Consider the following 18,027-nt stretch of genomic DNA (forward strand, 5'->3'; position numbering starts at 1 on the left):
CTACTCCCATATATATAGGCACACATTAGACAGACTGGGCTTAGGAAACATAATCCTATCCCTATTAGGAAACCTAATCCTATACAAATTCAAGGCATACTAACAAATCTCCACCTTAACTTGAATTCTCCCTTGCAGACGCATCATCATAACACCAGACGAACAAACTTCTCCATTCTTGCCTCAGATTTGCCCTCCACGGGCAACTAACAGCTCATGACATTAAGCAAGTCCAAACAATGTTGGAACTTGCTCTGCGGGACCGACTTGGTGAACATATCAGCAGGATTATCAGCAGTACCTACTTTCTTCACCTCAATTCTCTTCTCATCTCTTAGAAAATGATACCTCACATCAATATGCTTAGTCCTTTCATGATGAACTTGATCCTTGGCTAAACAAATAGCGCTCTGATGTCACATAACACAACAGCTTGATCTTGATGTAAACCAAGATCACCAACTAGCCCTTGCAACCATATTCCCTCTTTAGCAGCTTCTGTCAATGCCATATACTCTGCTTCAGTAGTAGACAAAGTAACTGCAGCCTGCAAAGTTGCTTTCCAACTAACAACAGAACCACTAAGAGTGAAAACATAACCGGTCATAGATCTTCTACTATCGACATCTCCAGCGTAGTCAGAATCAGAATAGCCAGTCACTAAACAGTGAGTATCACCTTCATAAATGAGACCAACATTAGACGTACCTCTCAAGTAACGAAAAATCCTCTTCACAGCCTGCCAGTGCTCCTTTCCAGGATTTCCCATGAACCTGCTAACAACGCTGACAGCATGCGCTATATCTGGCCTAGTACAGACCATGGCGTACATCAAACTCCCTACTGCATTAGAGTACGGGACTCGAGACATGTACTCCTCCTCATCTTCAGATTTCGGTGTAAGATCAGATGACAAATGAATGTTTGTGGCACTTGGAGTATCAATAGCCTTAGATGCAGACATGCCAAATCTTGACAAAATCTTCTCAATGTAGCTCTTCTGTGACAGAGAAAGCTTTTTCTTTTCTCTATCTCTAGAAATCTCCATGCCCAGAATTTTCTTCGCAACACCCAAATCCTTCATATCAAACTCAACACTAAGCTGAGCTTTCAACTTCTGTACTTCAGACTTTGACTTCGCAGCTATGAGACACAAGCAAAATTAAAGCAGCATCCTCGTCTTCTACTTTAACTTCAACATTACGCAAATCTAGCAAAATTTTATTCAAATTTTCCAGATGATCCCGAAGGGGCGTACCTTCCTGTATGCGTAACCGAAACAAACGTTGCTTCAAGAGCAACTTGTTGGTTAGAGACTTCGTCATGTATAGACTCTCCAACTTCGCCCAAAGAGCAGCAGCCGTCTCCTGATCCGCAACTTCGATGATAACATCGTCAGACAGGCTCAATATGATGGTCGAGTGGGCCTTTTCGTCTAGGGTTGTCCACTCCTTATCATCCTCCGTAGCCTTCTTTGTTTTTAGCGGCTCCCACAAACCCTGCTGCTTCAGCAGAGATCGCATCTTGATCTGCCATAAACCAAAACTATTTCTCCCGGTGAATTTGTCAACCTTCACGTTCAGAGCAGACATCTCGATTTACCAGACAAAACCCTCGCAGCGGAATTCAAAACCCTAGTTCGAAAACCAAGGCTCTGTTACCAGTTTGTTATGACAAATAGGGCAATTGTGAATCGAGAAACAAAAGAACGTAAAGAGACACAGAATTTACGTGGTTCACCAACGTTGTGTTGGCTACTTCCACGGGCAAAAACGGAGAACAAATTGTATTATGACTGCAGTTTTCAGATACAGATTATGTGCTCTACTCCCATATATATAGGCACACATTAGACAGACTGGGCTTAGGAAACATAATCCTATCCCTATTAGGAAACCTAATCCTATACAAATTCAAGGCATACTAACATATATACAGGATAGATAGAAAATCAGTAACAAGTTAATTTTTTAGAGAGAAATGATAATGACGAATAAGTAAAAAAAAAACAAATGAACATATGATACAAATACATAAAAATTGTTTTGATATAATAGAGCAATTGTGTAATCGAGACAAACATAAATGTAAAGAGACACAGAATTTGCGTGGTTCACCAACGTTGTGTTGGCTACGTCCACGGGCAGAAACGGAGAACAGATGTTATTTAGATTGTTTTCGGATTACAGAGTTATGTGCCCTACTTTTATATAAATAGGCACACAAACGAGTGGCTTGGCCCAATATAACAATTAGGACCTAAAATAGAAACATATCATAGCGTTGGGTCCGAGACCCTCGTTCGACTAGCGGCAAACTATACAGATTCAATGCATACGAACAAATATTACTGATAAACAACTTTGAGATAAAGAATAAAAATAACATGTCCGCCCTTAATGATATTCGAATACGTGTATTGTTAATCTATCTAGTAAAGAGATCAATTTACATTAAATATTTGTGATTAATTGGTTGAAAATAATTTCTCATTATCACCATTATTTACCATTCTCACTCATTGTAAGCCAGTGGTCATATAAGCAAGTGAAGGTTGGGTTACAACCTCATCCTATATTGGGTGTTGGAAGGTAAACAAAATGCATGTATTAGAATAATCTTATATTGGGTGTTAGAAGGTATAAAAAATGTATGTATTAGAATAATTGAATGAACAATTACATAAACATCTCCATGATAATTAACTAAAAACAACAAAGGAGCAGAAACTGCAGTTGGGTACCATAACTCAGGTCATATTCTAATGCTTATAGCACCCTAATCCAAAATCAAGACCAAATCTCCACCCTTAGATTTTAAAATGAGTAGATGGGATTAGATCTCACGAATCTCAATAAATAGCAGACAAAATATCAACAAAAAGGTAATATCGTTATTATGTTATCATATGATGATTTTCATGAATGTTTTTTTATATCAACATAATGTATTACAAATATCAACAATATGACATAAGAATATCAACACTAGTACAAGAAAATATCAACACATATTTATTGAGAATTTTACATGGTTTTATTGAGATTTTTCGATGTATTCGTGATAAAAATCTGGTTATCAACATTTACAAAAAGTAAAATAAAAAATATCAAATTTCATCATCTGAACGTCGTCGGAACATATGCAATTGAGATCTCATTGGAATCCTTATAAAATTATCCATAGTTTTTGCGAAAAATTAATTTAAATCGAGAGAGTTACGTAAATTTAAAGTTTTAAGATGATTTTAATGAGAGAGAATTGACATTAATACCCTATAATTTTATTTATTAATTTTTTAAATTAAAAATATAGTTCATGTGACATTATTTCAACCACTGAATCTTCTAATTTAATGGCTAAGATTTAGTCTTAGTTTGAGATTGCTAATTAGTTAGCAATTTATCACTCCCCCCATAACCCTAGCTTATATTTATATAAAATATAAGCCCATTTTCGATCCCTCGTCAAATAGAGAATTTCATATGGTATCTACACTTATTTCCATAACGAATAAATATACTTTTCTTTTAGCTCAAACTTAATATTAATTGGATTGCTTTAATTTGGCAACTGAAAGATAGTCATACACATTCAATTAGTCATGTGAAAGCCTAAATTTTCTAATATTCTGTCCAACTCTAATTAGTTTGAAGTTTATTGAGAGTGACCTAAAAACAAATCCGTGCAAGCTTCATGGATTTGGGTCTAGAAACTCGTCAGTTAATTCCTGTATATAATTCTCTCTCTCATTAGTGAATTCCTGTACATAACCGTTGAATCTTAAGTATTTGAACATCTTAGCCTAATTCTCTCAAGTGTTTAAACATCTTAGCCTAGAAACTCCTAGTATTTGTTGTTTTAATTTGGATCTCGTAGTTTCCGTGATGAAACTCGTTATTTAACCATTGAATCTTGATTTACTATGTATATCATGAAAGTTTTTGTTGGATCTTGTGACGTTGAACTTTCTTTATGCTTTGTTTATTTTTAATTTGTTTGGATCTCTTATTTACTCCATCCGTTCTTAAAATTTTGTCACATTTTTTCATTTCCGTCCATTCCATAAAATTTGTCACATTTCAACTTTTATCATTTTTGGTAATGAACTCCACATTCCACTAACTTATTCTCATTTACATTTAATTATAAAACTACTCTATATTTTAAAAGTAGGACCCACATCCTACCAATTTTTCCAATCCACTTTCTATTACATTTCTTGACAAAATTTGGAAGACGGAGAGAGTAATATTTTAATAAATTTCAGAATTTAACCTTTATTGTGTTGTTTATTTATTTATTTTTTAATTATTTTAATATTAATTCAGTTAATGACTCAAAAATTATTGCAATTAAAACAAATTAATTTAAGTTAATAACGGGCACTATCAATAAATTTTTATTTTTTCAGTAATTTTTAAGTTAATATTGCAACTGTATTAATATAAAAATAAATAGAAGAAACAAAAAATTAAATAAATTTAACTAACTCAAGAAATAAATAAAATTGCAAAATCTGTTAAATAAAGATCTGACCAAACTAAAAATAAAAAAATACAAACCTCTTAAATTAAAATATATTAGCGTAAAATCTAATGAAACAAAATACATTGGTACAATAACCTAATAAACCAACAATTTGTAGAAGGACTAAATAACATAAAATGAATCGATACCATGACCTTGACGTGTGTTTTACCGGAGCATCGATGTAGAGATCACATAATTAATGAAATTTTTGTGATAAATGAAATCATATTCCAAATTGATCATGTGTCTAAAACTGAACTCACATGCTCCATCCGTCCCGGATAATTCGACCCAATATTCCATTTTGGGCCGTCCCACATAATTTGTCCCACTTCACTTTTACCATTTTTGATAGTGGACCTCATATTCCACTAACTCATTCCTACTCACATTTTTTTTATAGAGGGAACATCTTTTTTAGTCTACGAACTTTGCCAAAGTATCATTTTAAGTCCGTAAACTTTGAAAATATCATTTCAGGTCCATCAACTATGGGTTAATATCATTTGAAGTACTTTTTTACTACTTCCAAGTTTTATAGGACGAAAATACCCTCGATAACTTAAAGGATATATATTTTTAATAAACTTATCATATACTCATATTTTTTATAAATATCTTTACAATATATTTTTGATGAATTTTCTAAATATAATTTGACCTTCAATATTATCATTTAATTATGTGACATGCAAGTAAAATTGCTTTTCTTCATTTTTTATATTAAAGAATTTTAAAATAGAATAAAGAACTTTTCTTCAATAATAAAAAATTGAATAAGGATCTTTTCTTGCATGTCACAAAATTAAGTGATAATATTGAAGGTCAAATTATATTTAGAAAATTCATCAAAAATATATAGTAAAGACATTTATAAAAAAATATGAGTATAGGACAAGTTTATTAAAAATAGAGTGAACTACAAAAATGGTCCCTGGACTATGGGTTTATCTCGCCCATAGTCCCTGGACTTTAAAAATATCGCCAGTAGTCCCTGGACTAAGGGTTTATCTCGAAATTGGTCCTTTTGGCTTTTTTTGGTACGAAAATACCCTTTGATATTATTTTGGGGGGTTTGGGCAATTTGGTCTTTTTACACTTTTAACATTTTAAATCTGATATTATTTTAGTTATGTACTAACTTTGATATTATTTCAAAATTATCATTCTTCTTTCATTTTGTTATCCTTCACTGAATTTTTTTTTATTTCAATATTAGATTTAATTTTATGAAAATTAAATTTAATATTTAGATTTTTAAATATCAATAAATTTTTTAATGAAAACTATTAATTCATGGACACTATAAATATTGATTAAACCTATTAATTTTTGTTATTTAATATAATATTCAATTGAATTGAAGAAGCACAGAAAAATAATATTAACCATGATGGAAAAATAAGAGTTATTCTATTTAGCCTCCGTTCGGTTGTTATAATTGCTTGTGATTAAATATTATGAAGTTGACTAAAATTTGATCCTACTTAAAATTTTATATAGGAGTATTTTTGTTGAAATTTTCTAGTAAATTTTGATTGTTTTCAAATTAATAAACAAAAATTATATTAGTCTTACATTATATGCATATTTATTTCAGAATAAATTGTGTTATATAATCTATTTATGATTAAAGCTATTTAAATATTGATTAAAACTAAGGCGTTGTCTTACCTTATTGATTACATAGTACTATACACTATCAAATACTGATTATAACTATTAATTTTTGCTATTTAATAATTTTTATAATTAAAAAAATTTATTGATATTTAAAAAATAAAATTTAAAATTTTGTAAAATTAAATCTAATATTGAAATTAAAAAAACAAATTCAGTGAAGGATAACAAAATGGAAGAAGAATGATAATTTTGAAATAATATCAAAGTTAGTACATAACTAAAATAATATCAGATTTAAAATGTTAAAAGTGTAAAAAGACCAAATTGCCCAAACCCCCCAAAATAATATCAAAGGGTATTTTCGTACCAAAAAAAGCCAAAAGGACCAATTTCGAGATAAACCCTTAGTCCAGGGACTACTGGCGATATTTTTAAAGTCCAGGGACTATGGGCGAGATAAACCCATAGTCCAGGGACCATTTTTGTAGTTCACTCTTAAAAATATATACCCTTTAAGGTATCAACGATATTTTTGTCCAAAAAAACTTGGAAATAGTAAAAAAGTACTTCAAATGATATTAACTCATAGTTGATGGACCTGAAATGATATTTTCAAAGTTCACGGACCTAAAATGATACTTTGGCAAAGTTCGTAGACCAAAAAAGATGTTCCCTCTTTTTTATAAAACTAATACTTTAAAAGTAGACCCACATCCCATCAACTTTTTCAACTCACTTTCCATTAGATTTCTTAAAACCCGTGCCCGGGTCAAAGTGTCCCAAATTATCTGGAACGGAGGGAGTACTTATTATTAATCTGAAACAAATTAATCAGTCAATTCTTACCGTTATTGAGGCCTTTTTTTGCGTTTCCAGTGTTTGTAACAAATCCTTTGTCACTACTCATATAAACTCTCATTTCACTCTCCAGATTGTTAAATCATCATTCTTCTCCAAAAATGAGGTCTCAGATTTACAGATCCGTGAGATCGCTCCTATCTGCTGCTTCGAAGCGCACCTCTCCTTCCTTTTCAGGTCATTTAAACCTCATGTTTTTTTGTCAATTTTCTCAGCTCTGATTTATGTGTAATCTTGGGAAATTTGATTCATATTTTGATTTGATGTGTTTTTGTAATGCCTATCTAGTAGTATCTTTATTTTGTTTTCTAGTTTTGAATTATTTTACGCAATGGAGCTTGTTTATAGTCTGGAATTCGCGATCAAAATGAATTTTGTTTAATTTTCTGCATTTGAAATTTTTTTGAAGTATATATTGGCAGTATATAGATTTATTCAAGGTTCTGTATGATTGTGTTTGTGTGTCTAATGACTCTATGGGCTGGCACGTCCGATATATGTCAAAATATCCATTTTCCTAATTGCATGCATCATAATTGGTAGATGAAGTACAACATGCCTATTTCTAAACAACCCAGAAAAGTTGCTGATAATAACAGTATGCCATGCACAAATTTTTATTGAAACAATAATTATCTAATACTACTAGTATACTATACATTTATCAAATCCATGCATTTGGAAAGTATCAAATAATATTGCATATCTAAGTCAAATCGCTTAAACAAAAAATCTCTGTGTTTTGGAATCGATCTTCCAAATAGATCCACAATCTGGTGAAAATGACTAGAAAAATCAATCAACAAATATTGGTTGGTCCATAGCTTGGAATCTATGACAAGTTCTTTTCATATGGAACTGAATATGAAACTGGGAAGATTTTATGCAACAAAGGGACTTCTATCTGCGGATTTAGAAATAAATTTATGAAGTAGGCTAAACTAAGTGGAGTACCATTTTTCAGGAGGAAAAGCAGCTGCAGTTTCATGCAGAAGAAGAATGTCATCTTTAGTTTCATACAGTTTATCGGAGTCGGGAAATGCATATAGAGGTTGGATATCTGGAGTCCTTGCTCTGCCTGCTGCAGGTTAATCAACTTTCTTACCTCCTTTCATTGGTAGCATATCCGTTTTAGCTCTTACTTTAGTTTGCTGTATACATTTTTAATTGGTTAATTGTATAGTAGAAGAGAATACCAAATTGTGATTTAATTAATGCCTGTAGAAAGTAGTACTATTTCTTATCACCTTTTGACATCTTCTCACCAATTCCAGTTTCATGTTTGCATGAATAAACTTAGTATGCTGATAAGGCATTAGATTTGACATTAACTTCTCACTTTTGTTGTTTATACGGCAGCCTTCATGCTTCAAGAGCAGGAAGCGCATGCTGCTCAGGTACTTGTTTCATAGATGAATCGTCTCGATGCTCATGTTTAACTGATGTTCATTATGTCCTTCTCACTGACGCTGCATTGTTTTTACTTCCTTTGAAGATGGAGAGGACTTTTATTGCCATAAAACCAGATGGGGTGCAACGAGGACTGGTATCCTACTTTCTTGATTCTTTCTCATCATTCCTTGTTAAGTGCCTATTCAATTCAAAACATGATTCAACTTGATCACGTTGCTGCATTCTATATGGTTAGTATGCAGTGCAACGTCTAGTTCGCCTTTCTCCTAAACACGAATGTATAGTTAAAGTAACCTTAGAGTGTGTATGCGTCTGCAAATTTGCATTCACTCTGATGAAGTCCCTTTTGGTGTTAGATCTCTGAGATTGTCTCCCGGTTCGAACGAAAAGGCTTCAAACTTGTAGGAATCAAGATTATAGTTCCTCCAAAGGAGTTTGCTCAGAAGCATTATCATGATCTCAAGGAAAGGCCTTTCTTCAATGGGCTGTGCAACTTCTTAAGCTCCGGACCAGTTCTTGCCATGGTAACAATGACTATTCCACCCCTATATCTTGTTGCTCTACTCAAACATTTATGTACACATCCAGGTTTGGGAAGGCGAAGGGGTGATCAGATACGGCCGCAAGCTCATAGGAGCGACTGATCCTCAGAATTCTGAACCCGGTTCAATCAGGGCAGATTTGGCTGTTGTAGTGGGAAGGTACTTGCATTTTGATTGCTGTTATATCTTGATATGTTCATCATTTTGTTGAACTTTTCCGGCCTAGTTAACACAACATTACTTGCATGATGCAGAAACATTATCCATGGCAGCGACGGCCCTGAAACCGCCAAGGATGAAATCAAGCTGTGGTTCAAACCTGAGGAGCTGGTTAACTACACGAGCAACGCGGAGAAATGGATATACGGCGTTAACTGATTTCAGAGCTTTTGGTATTTGTTCAAAATAATAGCCTGCCTTGCTTGAATAAAGAGTGGGGAAGCAAAAGAAATGATGGTGATTTCATGCTTTCTTTAGGTGAGAAAGAGCATTGGTTAGAGGGAATCTACTTGATCAAATTTTGAGCAATCTTGCATTTTGCCTTTGGCTAATGCACTTTTTGGATCTTTTTATTTGTGACTTTTAAATTGCTGGTAAAGCAGAGAAAAGAGGAAAAACATTTTAGAAGTTGAGATTGGTTCATTTATAAAATAATCGAAATTTAGATGAGTTTTTTCGAATTCAAATAATTGCAATTATTTTGGCTTTAATATGTTGCAATTCTAGCATCACGTGCTATTATGACACTCTTTATCGAGTACTTACTATTTTTTGTCAATTCAGTTTTTTCATTATCAACTTTAAATTTTGTAAATTATTGTGTTTTGATTTTGCAACAAGATTTCGATATTTCCATAACTTAATAATTTATTTATGTGACACTATCTGTCAATCAAAATGCAATATTTTAAACAACAAAACAATGATGCATTATACTAAATTAATTAAATTAATTTGTTTAATTATAATTTAATTTAGTGTAATATAACATCATTTTATTGTCTATAATGTGTAGTCGTTTTAGTCAACGTTTGATAGTGACACATAAGTAAGTCGTCAAGCTATGTCAACGTCGAAATTGGTTAACGTCTGATAGTGCCACGTAAGTAAGTCGTCAAGCTATGTCAGCGTCAAAATCTTGATTAATAGCAAAATTATAGTAACATATTTATAATTTCTTAATTTACTGACAGATTTTAAAATTAATATTCAATATAATGACATTAATACATGTCAAATAGTATATCCCAAATCTATGTATTTTATCAACTTCGAGCGACGATGATAAGAGACAATAATAGGGTAATATGTCCGAATAAAAAAACAATATTTTATAATAGTAGTAATAATATTGACAGCGTCTCTATATATTGAGATTTAGATTTAGATTTAGATTTTGATTTTCCATGCCTCAAAATATATAAGAAATTCACAAGTGCACATATTACACATTGCCCTTTTATATCACATTGTGTGCTGTCACGATTGATTACTTCGTCGGTGTTTAGCTTCTGCTCAAACCCTAATTCAGCTTTTTCTCCACAATTTACCACCATATTTGATCATCAGGTAACGTATTTTCGCTTACAGTAAGCAATCTGCGTTGGGATTAACCGTAATGGATTTATATTTGGTTGTGTTGTTTGTATAGTGTGTGCTAGTAATCTACGACCATATTTGGAATCGTACAATTCTGGTTAATTTATTGATGCAAAGGTGCGAGCTTTGTATCGGATTGCGATATCGTTTTATGATGTGGAATTAGGTCTTTCAGACTTCGTTTACCGATTGTGATATCATTTATTCATTGAGAAATTAGAAAAGGAAGGAGTATATGCGAGCTGAAAAAAAATTGGAGTATAATTTAATTCATTGATAGGCATTGTTGCTATTTCTACCTATGTTTTGGGATTATCTCCGGTGTTTAATATGCATGACCTTTCTTCCCAAATACAGATGGCAGCTAAGCCCCTGACTAGTGAGGCAATCGCTCTTACGGAGAAGAAAGTGGATATGTCATTGGGTATGCATTTTAGTAATATGATGATGGTCTACAGTTTCATTGTTGCATTTGCTTAAGATTTTGTTCCATTCAAATTCAGATGATATCATCAAAATGTCGAAGACTCGTGGTATGAAGCCGAACAAACAAAGAGTCTCTGTAAGGCCCATCCTTCGACTCTTCTGTCTGAGACATATATTCTCTTTTATCTTTTCTGAAATACTAAATGGTTTTGATACCTACAGAATAAGGGTCAGAAATCATTCAACAATGCTTCCCAAGATAAAGGTTTGAAAGTCAAAAGGTTTATGGACACAAGAACTTCCCTCAGACAGGTATGCTTAATAACCCTCAGAATCTACTTGTGGTGTGATAGATATGTATCTATGTCTTGTGTGTTTGATATGGTAACATCTGCAAGTGTTAAGAATTGTTGTGGTTTGCCGTCACTTAAAATACGCTGTAATTTTCCTGGTACTATGATAATTTATGTTCTCTCCTGACAGGGTGCTCTTGCTAAAAGGAGGTCAAACTTTCAGGGAAATCAGTTCCCTTTGGCAACTGAGGCTGCTAAAAAGGCTTCTGTTGCTCCTATTCGAAACAAAGCTTCTAATCGGTTTAGGCCATTGAATGCTAATAAATCAAGGTACACCAGTGATTGTCTTGGAGCATCTATGCTTCTAAATTATGGCCTGTCAAAATTTTCTTTTAACACATGGTGATGGGGTTAATTCATTTTCTGTTTTGATGCAGGTAATTGATGGCTTTCCCATGGCAGACTATGCCATGCCCTCCACTTGTCTATTTCCCAGAGCGCATGTGGTTGTTGTCTTTCATTTAGTTAGGTGGTGGCTTCTTCTGGGAACTTTTGCTTGTGTCGTTGAAATCATAGCTTATCCAGCCTTATTAATTAACCTCCTGGAGTTGGCGTTTGGGTGCATGACGTGTGGGATGGGTTAATTAAGTTTTGTTGGCTATTTACTGCCAAAGAAATTATGCTTTGCACAGTGATATAAGTGAAGCAAACGAATTTCCCTATGGAAGTTAAGAGAAAATGGAGTTAAGTCCCCATAGACTGTTTGCCATGGTATACTAATATCATAAACTGCCCCAACATGAAATATCTCCTACAAATTTATATTAATGTTATTGAATAGGTTTATTCGGGGGTGTATGAAGTGTTATTGGAGGATCTTTCTGTTTTAGTTGTGGCATTCAAGACACAAAATAATCTGAAACTCTGTCTCGTTAGATGATTGCCCCAGCTTTTCATAGTCTCTTGGGTGTTTGGACAAGCCTGTATTATATTAGGGGGATAATTAAGTGGACATGTTATTGCTCATGGTCTGGGCATCTCTTGTGTTCTACAATATTCTACAATATTCAGCATCTGCTCCACATTCTGATGGCCACAGGAGTGAATTGGGTGGGGTGTATTACTTTCTTTGTTTAACAAAGGGTTGTTTAAACATGAACCTACTTAGGCAGCATTATTGGTTGGAATGAATATTTCGGGCTAGTGATGCAGACCAGCTTGTTTTGTGTGTGATCTTTTGCCAGCTAAAGCAATACTTCCATCTTCCTTGGTTTTCAACATAAATAATTGGCTGTGAGAAACCCATGAAGCTTATGGCATGTCTGGGGGTTGATCGTTTCGGCTAAGGTTTATGTTGTTTCAATGAGCCAGGGAAGACTTTTTTCATGCCCACTGAAGGAGGGGTTGTCTTCCATAAGTCTTGGCAAATGGCAAATGCTGAATTGTTGTTGTCTATAAGTTGATAATGAGCTTCAGATATGTCTGGGTATCTTCCTTTGTTATGAAGTATCGAATAAAATAAGAGATCCACAAGATTGTCATGTTGCTTCTCGACCATGGTTGACTGATCACTTAAGCCGAGGGATCTTTCTGACTTGATGCCTTGTTTCCCAGTCTGTTATTTTAACCTGAGTCTTAGATATATATTTAATCTGAGATATAATCTTTTTGCAGGGCTGGGGCCTTGACTTTCCAGAAGAACGCTGTAGCAAGAGTTGGCTTTGTTGTGAAGGTACAGACATCCCTTCATTTAAAACTGAACATTATATGTTGCCATTTTCAGTCATATAACTGTTTTCTCTTCTTTTGCATTGTTACGTGATTTACTTAGAAGGCTAGAGATCGAGAGATTTTTTGTTAGGTTATGTATGAACTATGAAGTTACTTCTTAGGATGCTAACTATTGGATGGTAGTTAGTTTAAGTAGAAGCCATATTAAAGGTGGAAATGATGTTGGGTATTGCTCGAGCTCATACGCCTCCTTATCCACAACCACGTGACACAATGCTACTAGGGCCTCTGCTGAGTTTTTGATAGTTGGTAGCCATATTGATTAGTCGATTCTTATTATTTATGTGCAGAAAATGCTACAACAACCTGCACAGCAAGCCTCTCTAGGCGCCAAACAGAAGCCTCAGACCTTGGACGCTCTATTTGGTAACATGAAAGAAGAAAGAATGAGGGTCTTGTCACAAAAGAATAACGGGTCACGAAGAAACGGAAGGAGCCAGCACGGGGTGCCGTGGGCGAGAGGATATAACCAAAACCAGTAGCTCCTCCGGCTTAGATTGCTTTTGAGAACTGTAGTTAGCTTTGCATGTTGTTGTCCCTGTCAAGCTAAACGCTTTACTCGTTGACTGGGATAGTATATTCCGTATAATTTACTACAGCAGAGCAGTCTTCTCCAAAAATATCTAAACCAGCCATTCTCATATTAGTTTTTATATCTGCCTAGAAACTGAATTCAGCAATTACAAGGAAGCGATGTTTGCAACTTTTACAAGCGAATTTTCATGCCCTTCGCATATTAAAAAAAATAGAGGTGAAGAAAAGTATACTTTGATGCCTAACATCTTTGTGGATTATAAATAGATATCATGAAAGTCTACTCCAAAAGATCATGTGCAATTTTCTACTTAAATATCTTTAGGAAACTAATATCTTTGGAAAAATAAATACAGTAATCTATATCTATCTATCTATACATATATAAAGCCAGGTTTTTGTGGATCTATTTTTACTACCAAACTTCATGAAATTCTTGCTAAACATACTACATAATTCATGAGACATATTATCAAATATTATTCCAAGTAATTCTCATTTTATAGCAAGATAGGCGGCTGTGTCAGATTATATGGGAACTTTCAATTTGATTATTTCAAGACACAAATAAATATTCAACGGTTATCTAACGCGAACAAGTAAACATCCACTAATTATCTAGAGTAACATGAAGCATACTGCAGTTATATTTCAGATTCCGAGCTATGCCTCTTTGATAAGACAAATTCTACACTTTCTGTACGTGAAAAATTAGCTGATCATTATATATCCTAAAAAAAACAATAAGAATGGTTATTGAATAACAAGGACCAAACAAAATTCTCACAAAATGCAAACAATTAACACTTAAGTTAGACATGCACACACCTTAATTAACATCTGCATAACAAATAATAATACTGCCACAAGTTGCAACAAAACCAATAACATTTCAAGAACATATTTTTATGGGACGAAGGAAGTATTATATTCTTCTTATTCTTTTTTCTTAATCTACTTATCTTAGTACTTATTTTCATTATTTGGAAATCTTATATCCCATGCATAGCACGGGTGATGATAGTAGTATAATAAATGCAATCGTTGATTAATTAATTATATATATCCGCGACTTATTCTACAATCTACAGTGACATATAAGTAGACTTTTTGCATTTGTTTAATTATACTCTAATTAGGGATCAATAAAATACCAAATACATATATTAATGTAAATGGTGTTTTATTAAAGCATGAAGGGGGTGTAGCTCATATGGTAGAGCGCTCGCTTCGCATGCGAGAGGCACGGGGTTCGATTCCCCGCACCTCCACCACCTTTTTATTTTTTGAGGCAAAGCAATTTTATTTTTAAGTAATTTATTTGAGGCAACTTATATATACATACAATTACGTAAGTTTTTTTTTTTTGAGGCAATGCACATTATTTATGTAGTGTAATTTATTTGAGGCAAATAAACTCCTACGTAGGTTTATTTTTGGAGTACTAAAATCACAGAGGGATTTACTAGTATTCTGTTGGCGTGCGATGTCGTTGAGTATACTGGTCACTGGCGGTGCCGGCTACATCGGAAGCCACACGGTGTTGCAGTTGCTTCTCGGAGGGTACAAGGTGGTCGTCGTCGATAGTTTGGAAAATTCCTCTCAGATTTCCCTTGAAAGAGTCAGAGAATTCGCCCAAGATCATGCCCCCAAACTCTCCTTTCACCAGGTTTCTCTTCTTCCCTTTTCTGGGTTCAACATTTTCGGTGGTTTTGATTTGTGGGTGCTCAAAAAAATTTGATCTTGGCCATATCAATTATTTGGGATTTTGTGATCAATATGATTGTTTTGGTGAAAAATTTAATCTTTGTGGTTTCAGAAACTATGATTAAATTGTTATTTGCAGGTGTTTAAGATTTTGATTGTCTGATTGATGTAATGAGTGACGTGGTCTCAACTTAGTTCTGTTTTGATACATTTGGATGTGTAGATATTCATCGATAGCATCTTTCCAAGTTTTCTTGTCTTTGATCTTTAATATTTTAGGTGGCTGTTGATACATATATATCCATATATTTACGTGTATAATTTAGAGTATTGAATTTTTATTGTTGTCTGAGTTAAAATGATAGAGACTTGATTGATCTAACATGGTTGCTGTTATCAACTTGCTACACTTGGAATTTTAACTCCAATAATCTATTATACATGATACATTGGTACTTGATTGCAGTTTGATCTTCGCGATAGGCCGGCACTTGAAAAGCTTTTTGCTTCTGAAGAGTAAGTCCTGTTAAAATCATGAATTTAAGCTGAGTTTGCATCTGAGTTGGCTGACCAAATTGAGAGAATCATATTGTGTTTAATTGTTACTTATGAAATTATCTGTGTGTTAAGATGTTGAAACCATATTGCATACTTGATATAGGTTCGATGCTGTTATTCATTTCGCGGGGTTAAAAGCAGTCGGAGAAAGTGTGCAGAAACCCTTGATGTATTATGACAATAACATTATTGGGTTAATTGCTCTGCTAGAAGCTATGGCTGCCCATGGATGTAAAAAGGTAGTCCTGCAAAATCTCCCTTTCATTCCCTTATTATCACTTTTTTTTCTCTTGTATGAACTTGGTTTCTTTGTCGTTAAATCTCAGCTCGTATTTTCATCATCAGCAACTGTTTATGGTTGGCCAAAAGTTGTACCTTGTAACGAGGAATCCCCCATCTGCGCTTTGAATCCTTATGGGAGTACAAAGGTAACATTTTGGCAATTGTGCTGTCAATATTTGGAGATCAAAATGAGAAAAGAATTGTGGTATATTCATTAACCAACTCAACTGACTGTATTTGTATTTCCAGCTTTTCGGTGAAGAAATGTGCCGTGACGTCTATAAGTCTGACTCCACATGGAAAATCATATTGCTGAGGTACTTCAACCCGGTTGGTGCACATCCCAGCGGTGCTATTGGCGATGATCCTCGTGGAATCCCAAACAATCTCATGCCCTTTGTGCAACAAGTAGCTGTTGGAAGGCGCCCTGCACTGACTATTTATGGAACTGACTATGGAACGAAGGATGGTACCGGGGTTAGAACTTCATTTATGACCTTGATCGTGGTTCTAGTTATCATCTGCTGTTTTAATCTCAATGCTCAGACATTCACACATCTAATGCCAATTCATTGCTTCAAATCATGACATTATGATTCAGATTACAAGTTATTTTAATGCCTTCTTTTTATTGAATTTCCAGGTACGTGATTATATCCATGTGGTAGACTTAGCTGATGGCCACATTGCTGCTCTGAACAAACTGTCTGATCCTTCTTTTGGTATGAGGGCTTATCCCCTTGTACTGTCAGTTCGTCACATTTTCGTGAAAAAATCTCCCCTTGTAGTGTGTTTTGTTGAAACAATCACCTATGGTTATTCTCTTAGTCATTAGTAATTCTGGATTAATCTCGATGAAACGTGTGTGCAGGCTGCAAGGTTTATAATCTGGGAACTGGGAAAGGAACATCCGTGTTGGAAATGGTAGCAGCATTTGAGAAAGCATCCGGGATGGTGAGTTTTCCTAAGGACATTTGAATTAAAACAGTAGATGCACACATTGAAGTTTCTCTGATCTGGTTGTCCAGAAAATCCCATTGGTTATGGCTGGTCGACGGCCTGGTGATGCAGAGGTGGTGTACGCTTCAACGGAGAGAGCTGAACGAGAGTTGAACTGGAAGTATGTGTTCAAACTTTGTCACACATTTTGATATATTTAGTACTACTAACATAGAGGCTAACCGAATTTGGGCCTACTTGAAGGGCAAAATATGGAATTGATGAGATGTGTCGAGATCAGTGGAACTGGGCGAGCAAGAACCCATATGGCTACGAGCCTTGTGTGTCGACTGATTGATTTCGCTAGCTACCTTCTTCGTTTATTCTGTCGTCTATTTGCAGCTGTTATGCTTGTAAAACTTATGCTCCAAAAAATGTGGTAGGTTTGAGGTAAAGTGTATTCATATATTGAGTCCATTTTTTGGTAGCTAGACTTAGCCCTTGAGGACTGATGTGTGGTAATGTCGGATTTGGTATTTCTATGTAGTTTCAGCTTTAAGACATCTTTTCTTCTAGTTCTTGGCATGACTTTCATAACTTCTTTACACAAATTTATGATTTTAATCAAAATTGGTCACTGGATTTGCTCAGTTGCTCTTGAACATAGTTTTTTCGTGTGTTTGTGTACAAGAAACAAATTCAACCCCATCTTTATTTTTTGGCAACTTAAGACAAAACAGTTACAAAATTAGTATTATTGAGTGAAAAAAATTGGTCATGTTTATTGTGTTGGATTCAAGATGTGTATTTGTTTCTCCTAAAATTAGAATAATATCGTTCAGACTCCTTCTAAATATGTCATCCATAAGAGTGTCCACAGTATTGGCACAAGCCACGCCTCAGTCACAAAAAAAAATTATTCGCCTATT

At 34.3% G+C, this 18,027-nt stretch overlaps 3 protein-coding genes and 1 non-coding gene across 4 annotated transcripts; all 4 read left to right on the plus strand.

The window, feature by feature from the left end:
• The first annotated feature begins 7,053 nt into the window (after nt 1-7,053).
• LOC125216662 (nucleoside diphosphate kinase 3-like) lies at nt 7,054-9,638 on the plus strand. The gene is made up of 7 exons (XM_048118420.2): nt 7,054-7,191; nt 7,979-8,101; nt 8,374-8,411; nt 8,510-8,560; nt 8,784-8,951; nt 9,016-9,128; nt 9,224-9,638. Exons 1-7 carry the CDS (start codon nt 7,116-7,118, stop codon nt 9,345-9,347), a joined length of 693 nt encoding a protein of 230 aa, XP_047974377.1. The 5' UTR covers nt 7,054-7,115; the 3' UTR covers nt 9,348-9,638.
• A 739-nt stretch (nt 9,639-10,377) lies between these two features.
• Nucleotides 10,378-13,698, plus strand: LOC125215419 (ribosome maturation factor). Its single transcript, XM_048116826.2, has 7 exons — nt 10,378-10,538; nt 10,926-10,992; nt 11,072-11,130; nt 11,217-11,306; nt 11,478-11,617; nt 12,962-13,019; nt 13,369-13,698. The coding sequence occupies exons 2-7, from the start codon at nt 10,926-10,928 to the stop codon at nt 13,558-13,560; spliced, it is 606 nt and encodes a 201-aa protein (XP_047972783.2). The 5' UTR covers nt 10,378-10,538; the 3' UTR covers nt 13,561-13,698.
• Nucleotides 13,699-14,810: 1,112 nt separating this feature from the next.
• Nucleotides 14,811-14,883, plus strand: TRNAA-CGC (transfer RNA alanine (anticodon CGC)). The gene has a single exon. It is a non-coding gene; the product is annotated as a tRNA-Ala (tRNA).
• Nucleotides 14,884-15,034: 151 nt separating this feature from the next.
• Nucleotides 15,035-17,661, plus strand: LOC125215416 (UDP-glucose 4-epimerase GEPI48-like). Its single transcript, XM_048116823.2, has 9 exons — nt 15,035-15,281; nt 15,786-15,835; nt 15,981-16,116; nt 16,204-16,305; nt 16,409-16,636; nt 16,803-16,881; nt 17,031-17,113; nt 17,188-17,279; nt 17,363-17,661. Exons 1-9 carry the CDS (start codon nt 15,099-15,101, stop codon nt 17,454-17,456), a joined length of 1,047 nt encoding a protein of 348 aa, XP_047972780.1. The 5' UTR covers nt 15,035-15,098; the 3' UTR covers nt 17,457-17,661.
• The last annotated feature ends 366 nt before the right edge of the window (nt 17,662-18,027 follow it).

Source organism: Salvia hispanica, chromosome 3 (assembly GCF_029641045.1).
Source record: "Salvia hispanica isolate PSC_SH4W2 chromosome 3, Shi_PSC_v1, whole genome shotgun sequence".
NCBI classification, from domain to species: Eukaryota; Viridiplantae; Streptophyta; class Magnoliopsida; order Lamiales; family Lamiaceae; genus Salvia; species Salvia hispanica.

Bases quoted from the DNA above. Each gene is read 5' to 3' on its own strand.
- LOC125215419 (XM_048116826.2), top strand. From the start codon at position 10,926: ATGGCAGCTAAGCCCCTGACTAGTGAGGCAATCGCTCTTACGGAGAAG. The intron at 11,307-11,477 runs GTATGCTTAATA...CTCTCCTGACAG, and splicing joins CAAGAACTTCCCTCAGACAG to GGTGCTCTTGCTAAAAGGAG. The intron at 13,020-13,368 runs GTACAGACATCC...ATTTATGTGCAG, and splicing joins GAGTTGGCTTTGTTGTGAAG to AAAATGCTACAACAACCTGC.
- LOC125216662 (XM_048118420.2), top strand. From the start codon at position 7,116: ATGAGGTCTCAGATTTACAGATCCGTGAGATCGCTCCTATCTGCTGCT. The intron at 8,952-9,015 runs GTAACAATGACT...GTACACATCCAG, and splicing joins CCGGACCAGTTCTTGCCATG to GTTTGGGAAGGCGAAGGGGT. The intron at 9,129-9,223 runs GTACTTGCATTT...TGCATGATGCAG, and splicing joins TTGGCTGTTGTAGTGGGAAG to AAACATTATCCATGGCAGCG.
- LOC125215416 (XM_048116823.2), top strand. From the start codon at position 15,099: ATGTCGTTGAGTATACTGGTCACTGGCGGTGCCGGCTACATCGGAAGC. The intron at 16,306-16,408 runs GTAACATTTTGG...TTGTATTTCCAG, and splicing joins ATCCTTATGGGAGTACAAAG to CTTTTCGGTGAAGAAATGTG. The intron at 16,637-16,802 runs GTTAGAACTTCA...TTGAATTTCCAG, and splicing joins GAACGAAGGATGGTACCGGG to GTACGTGATTATATCCATGT.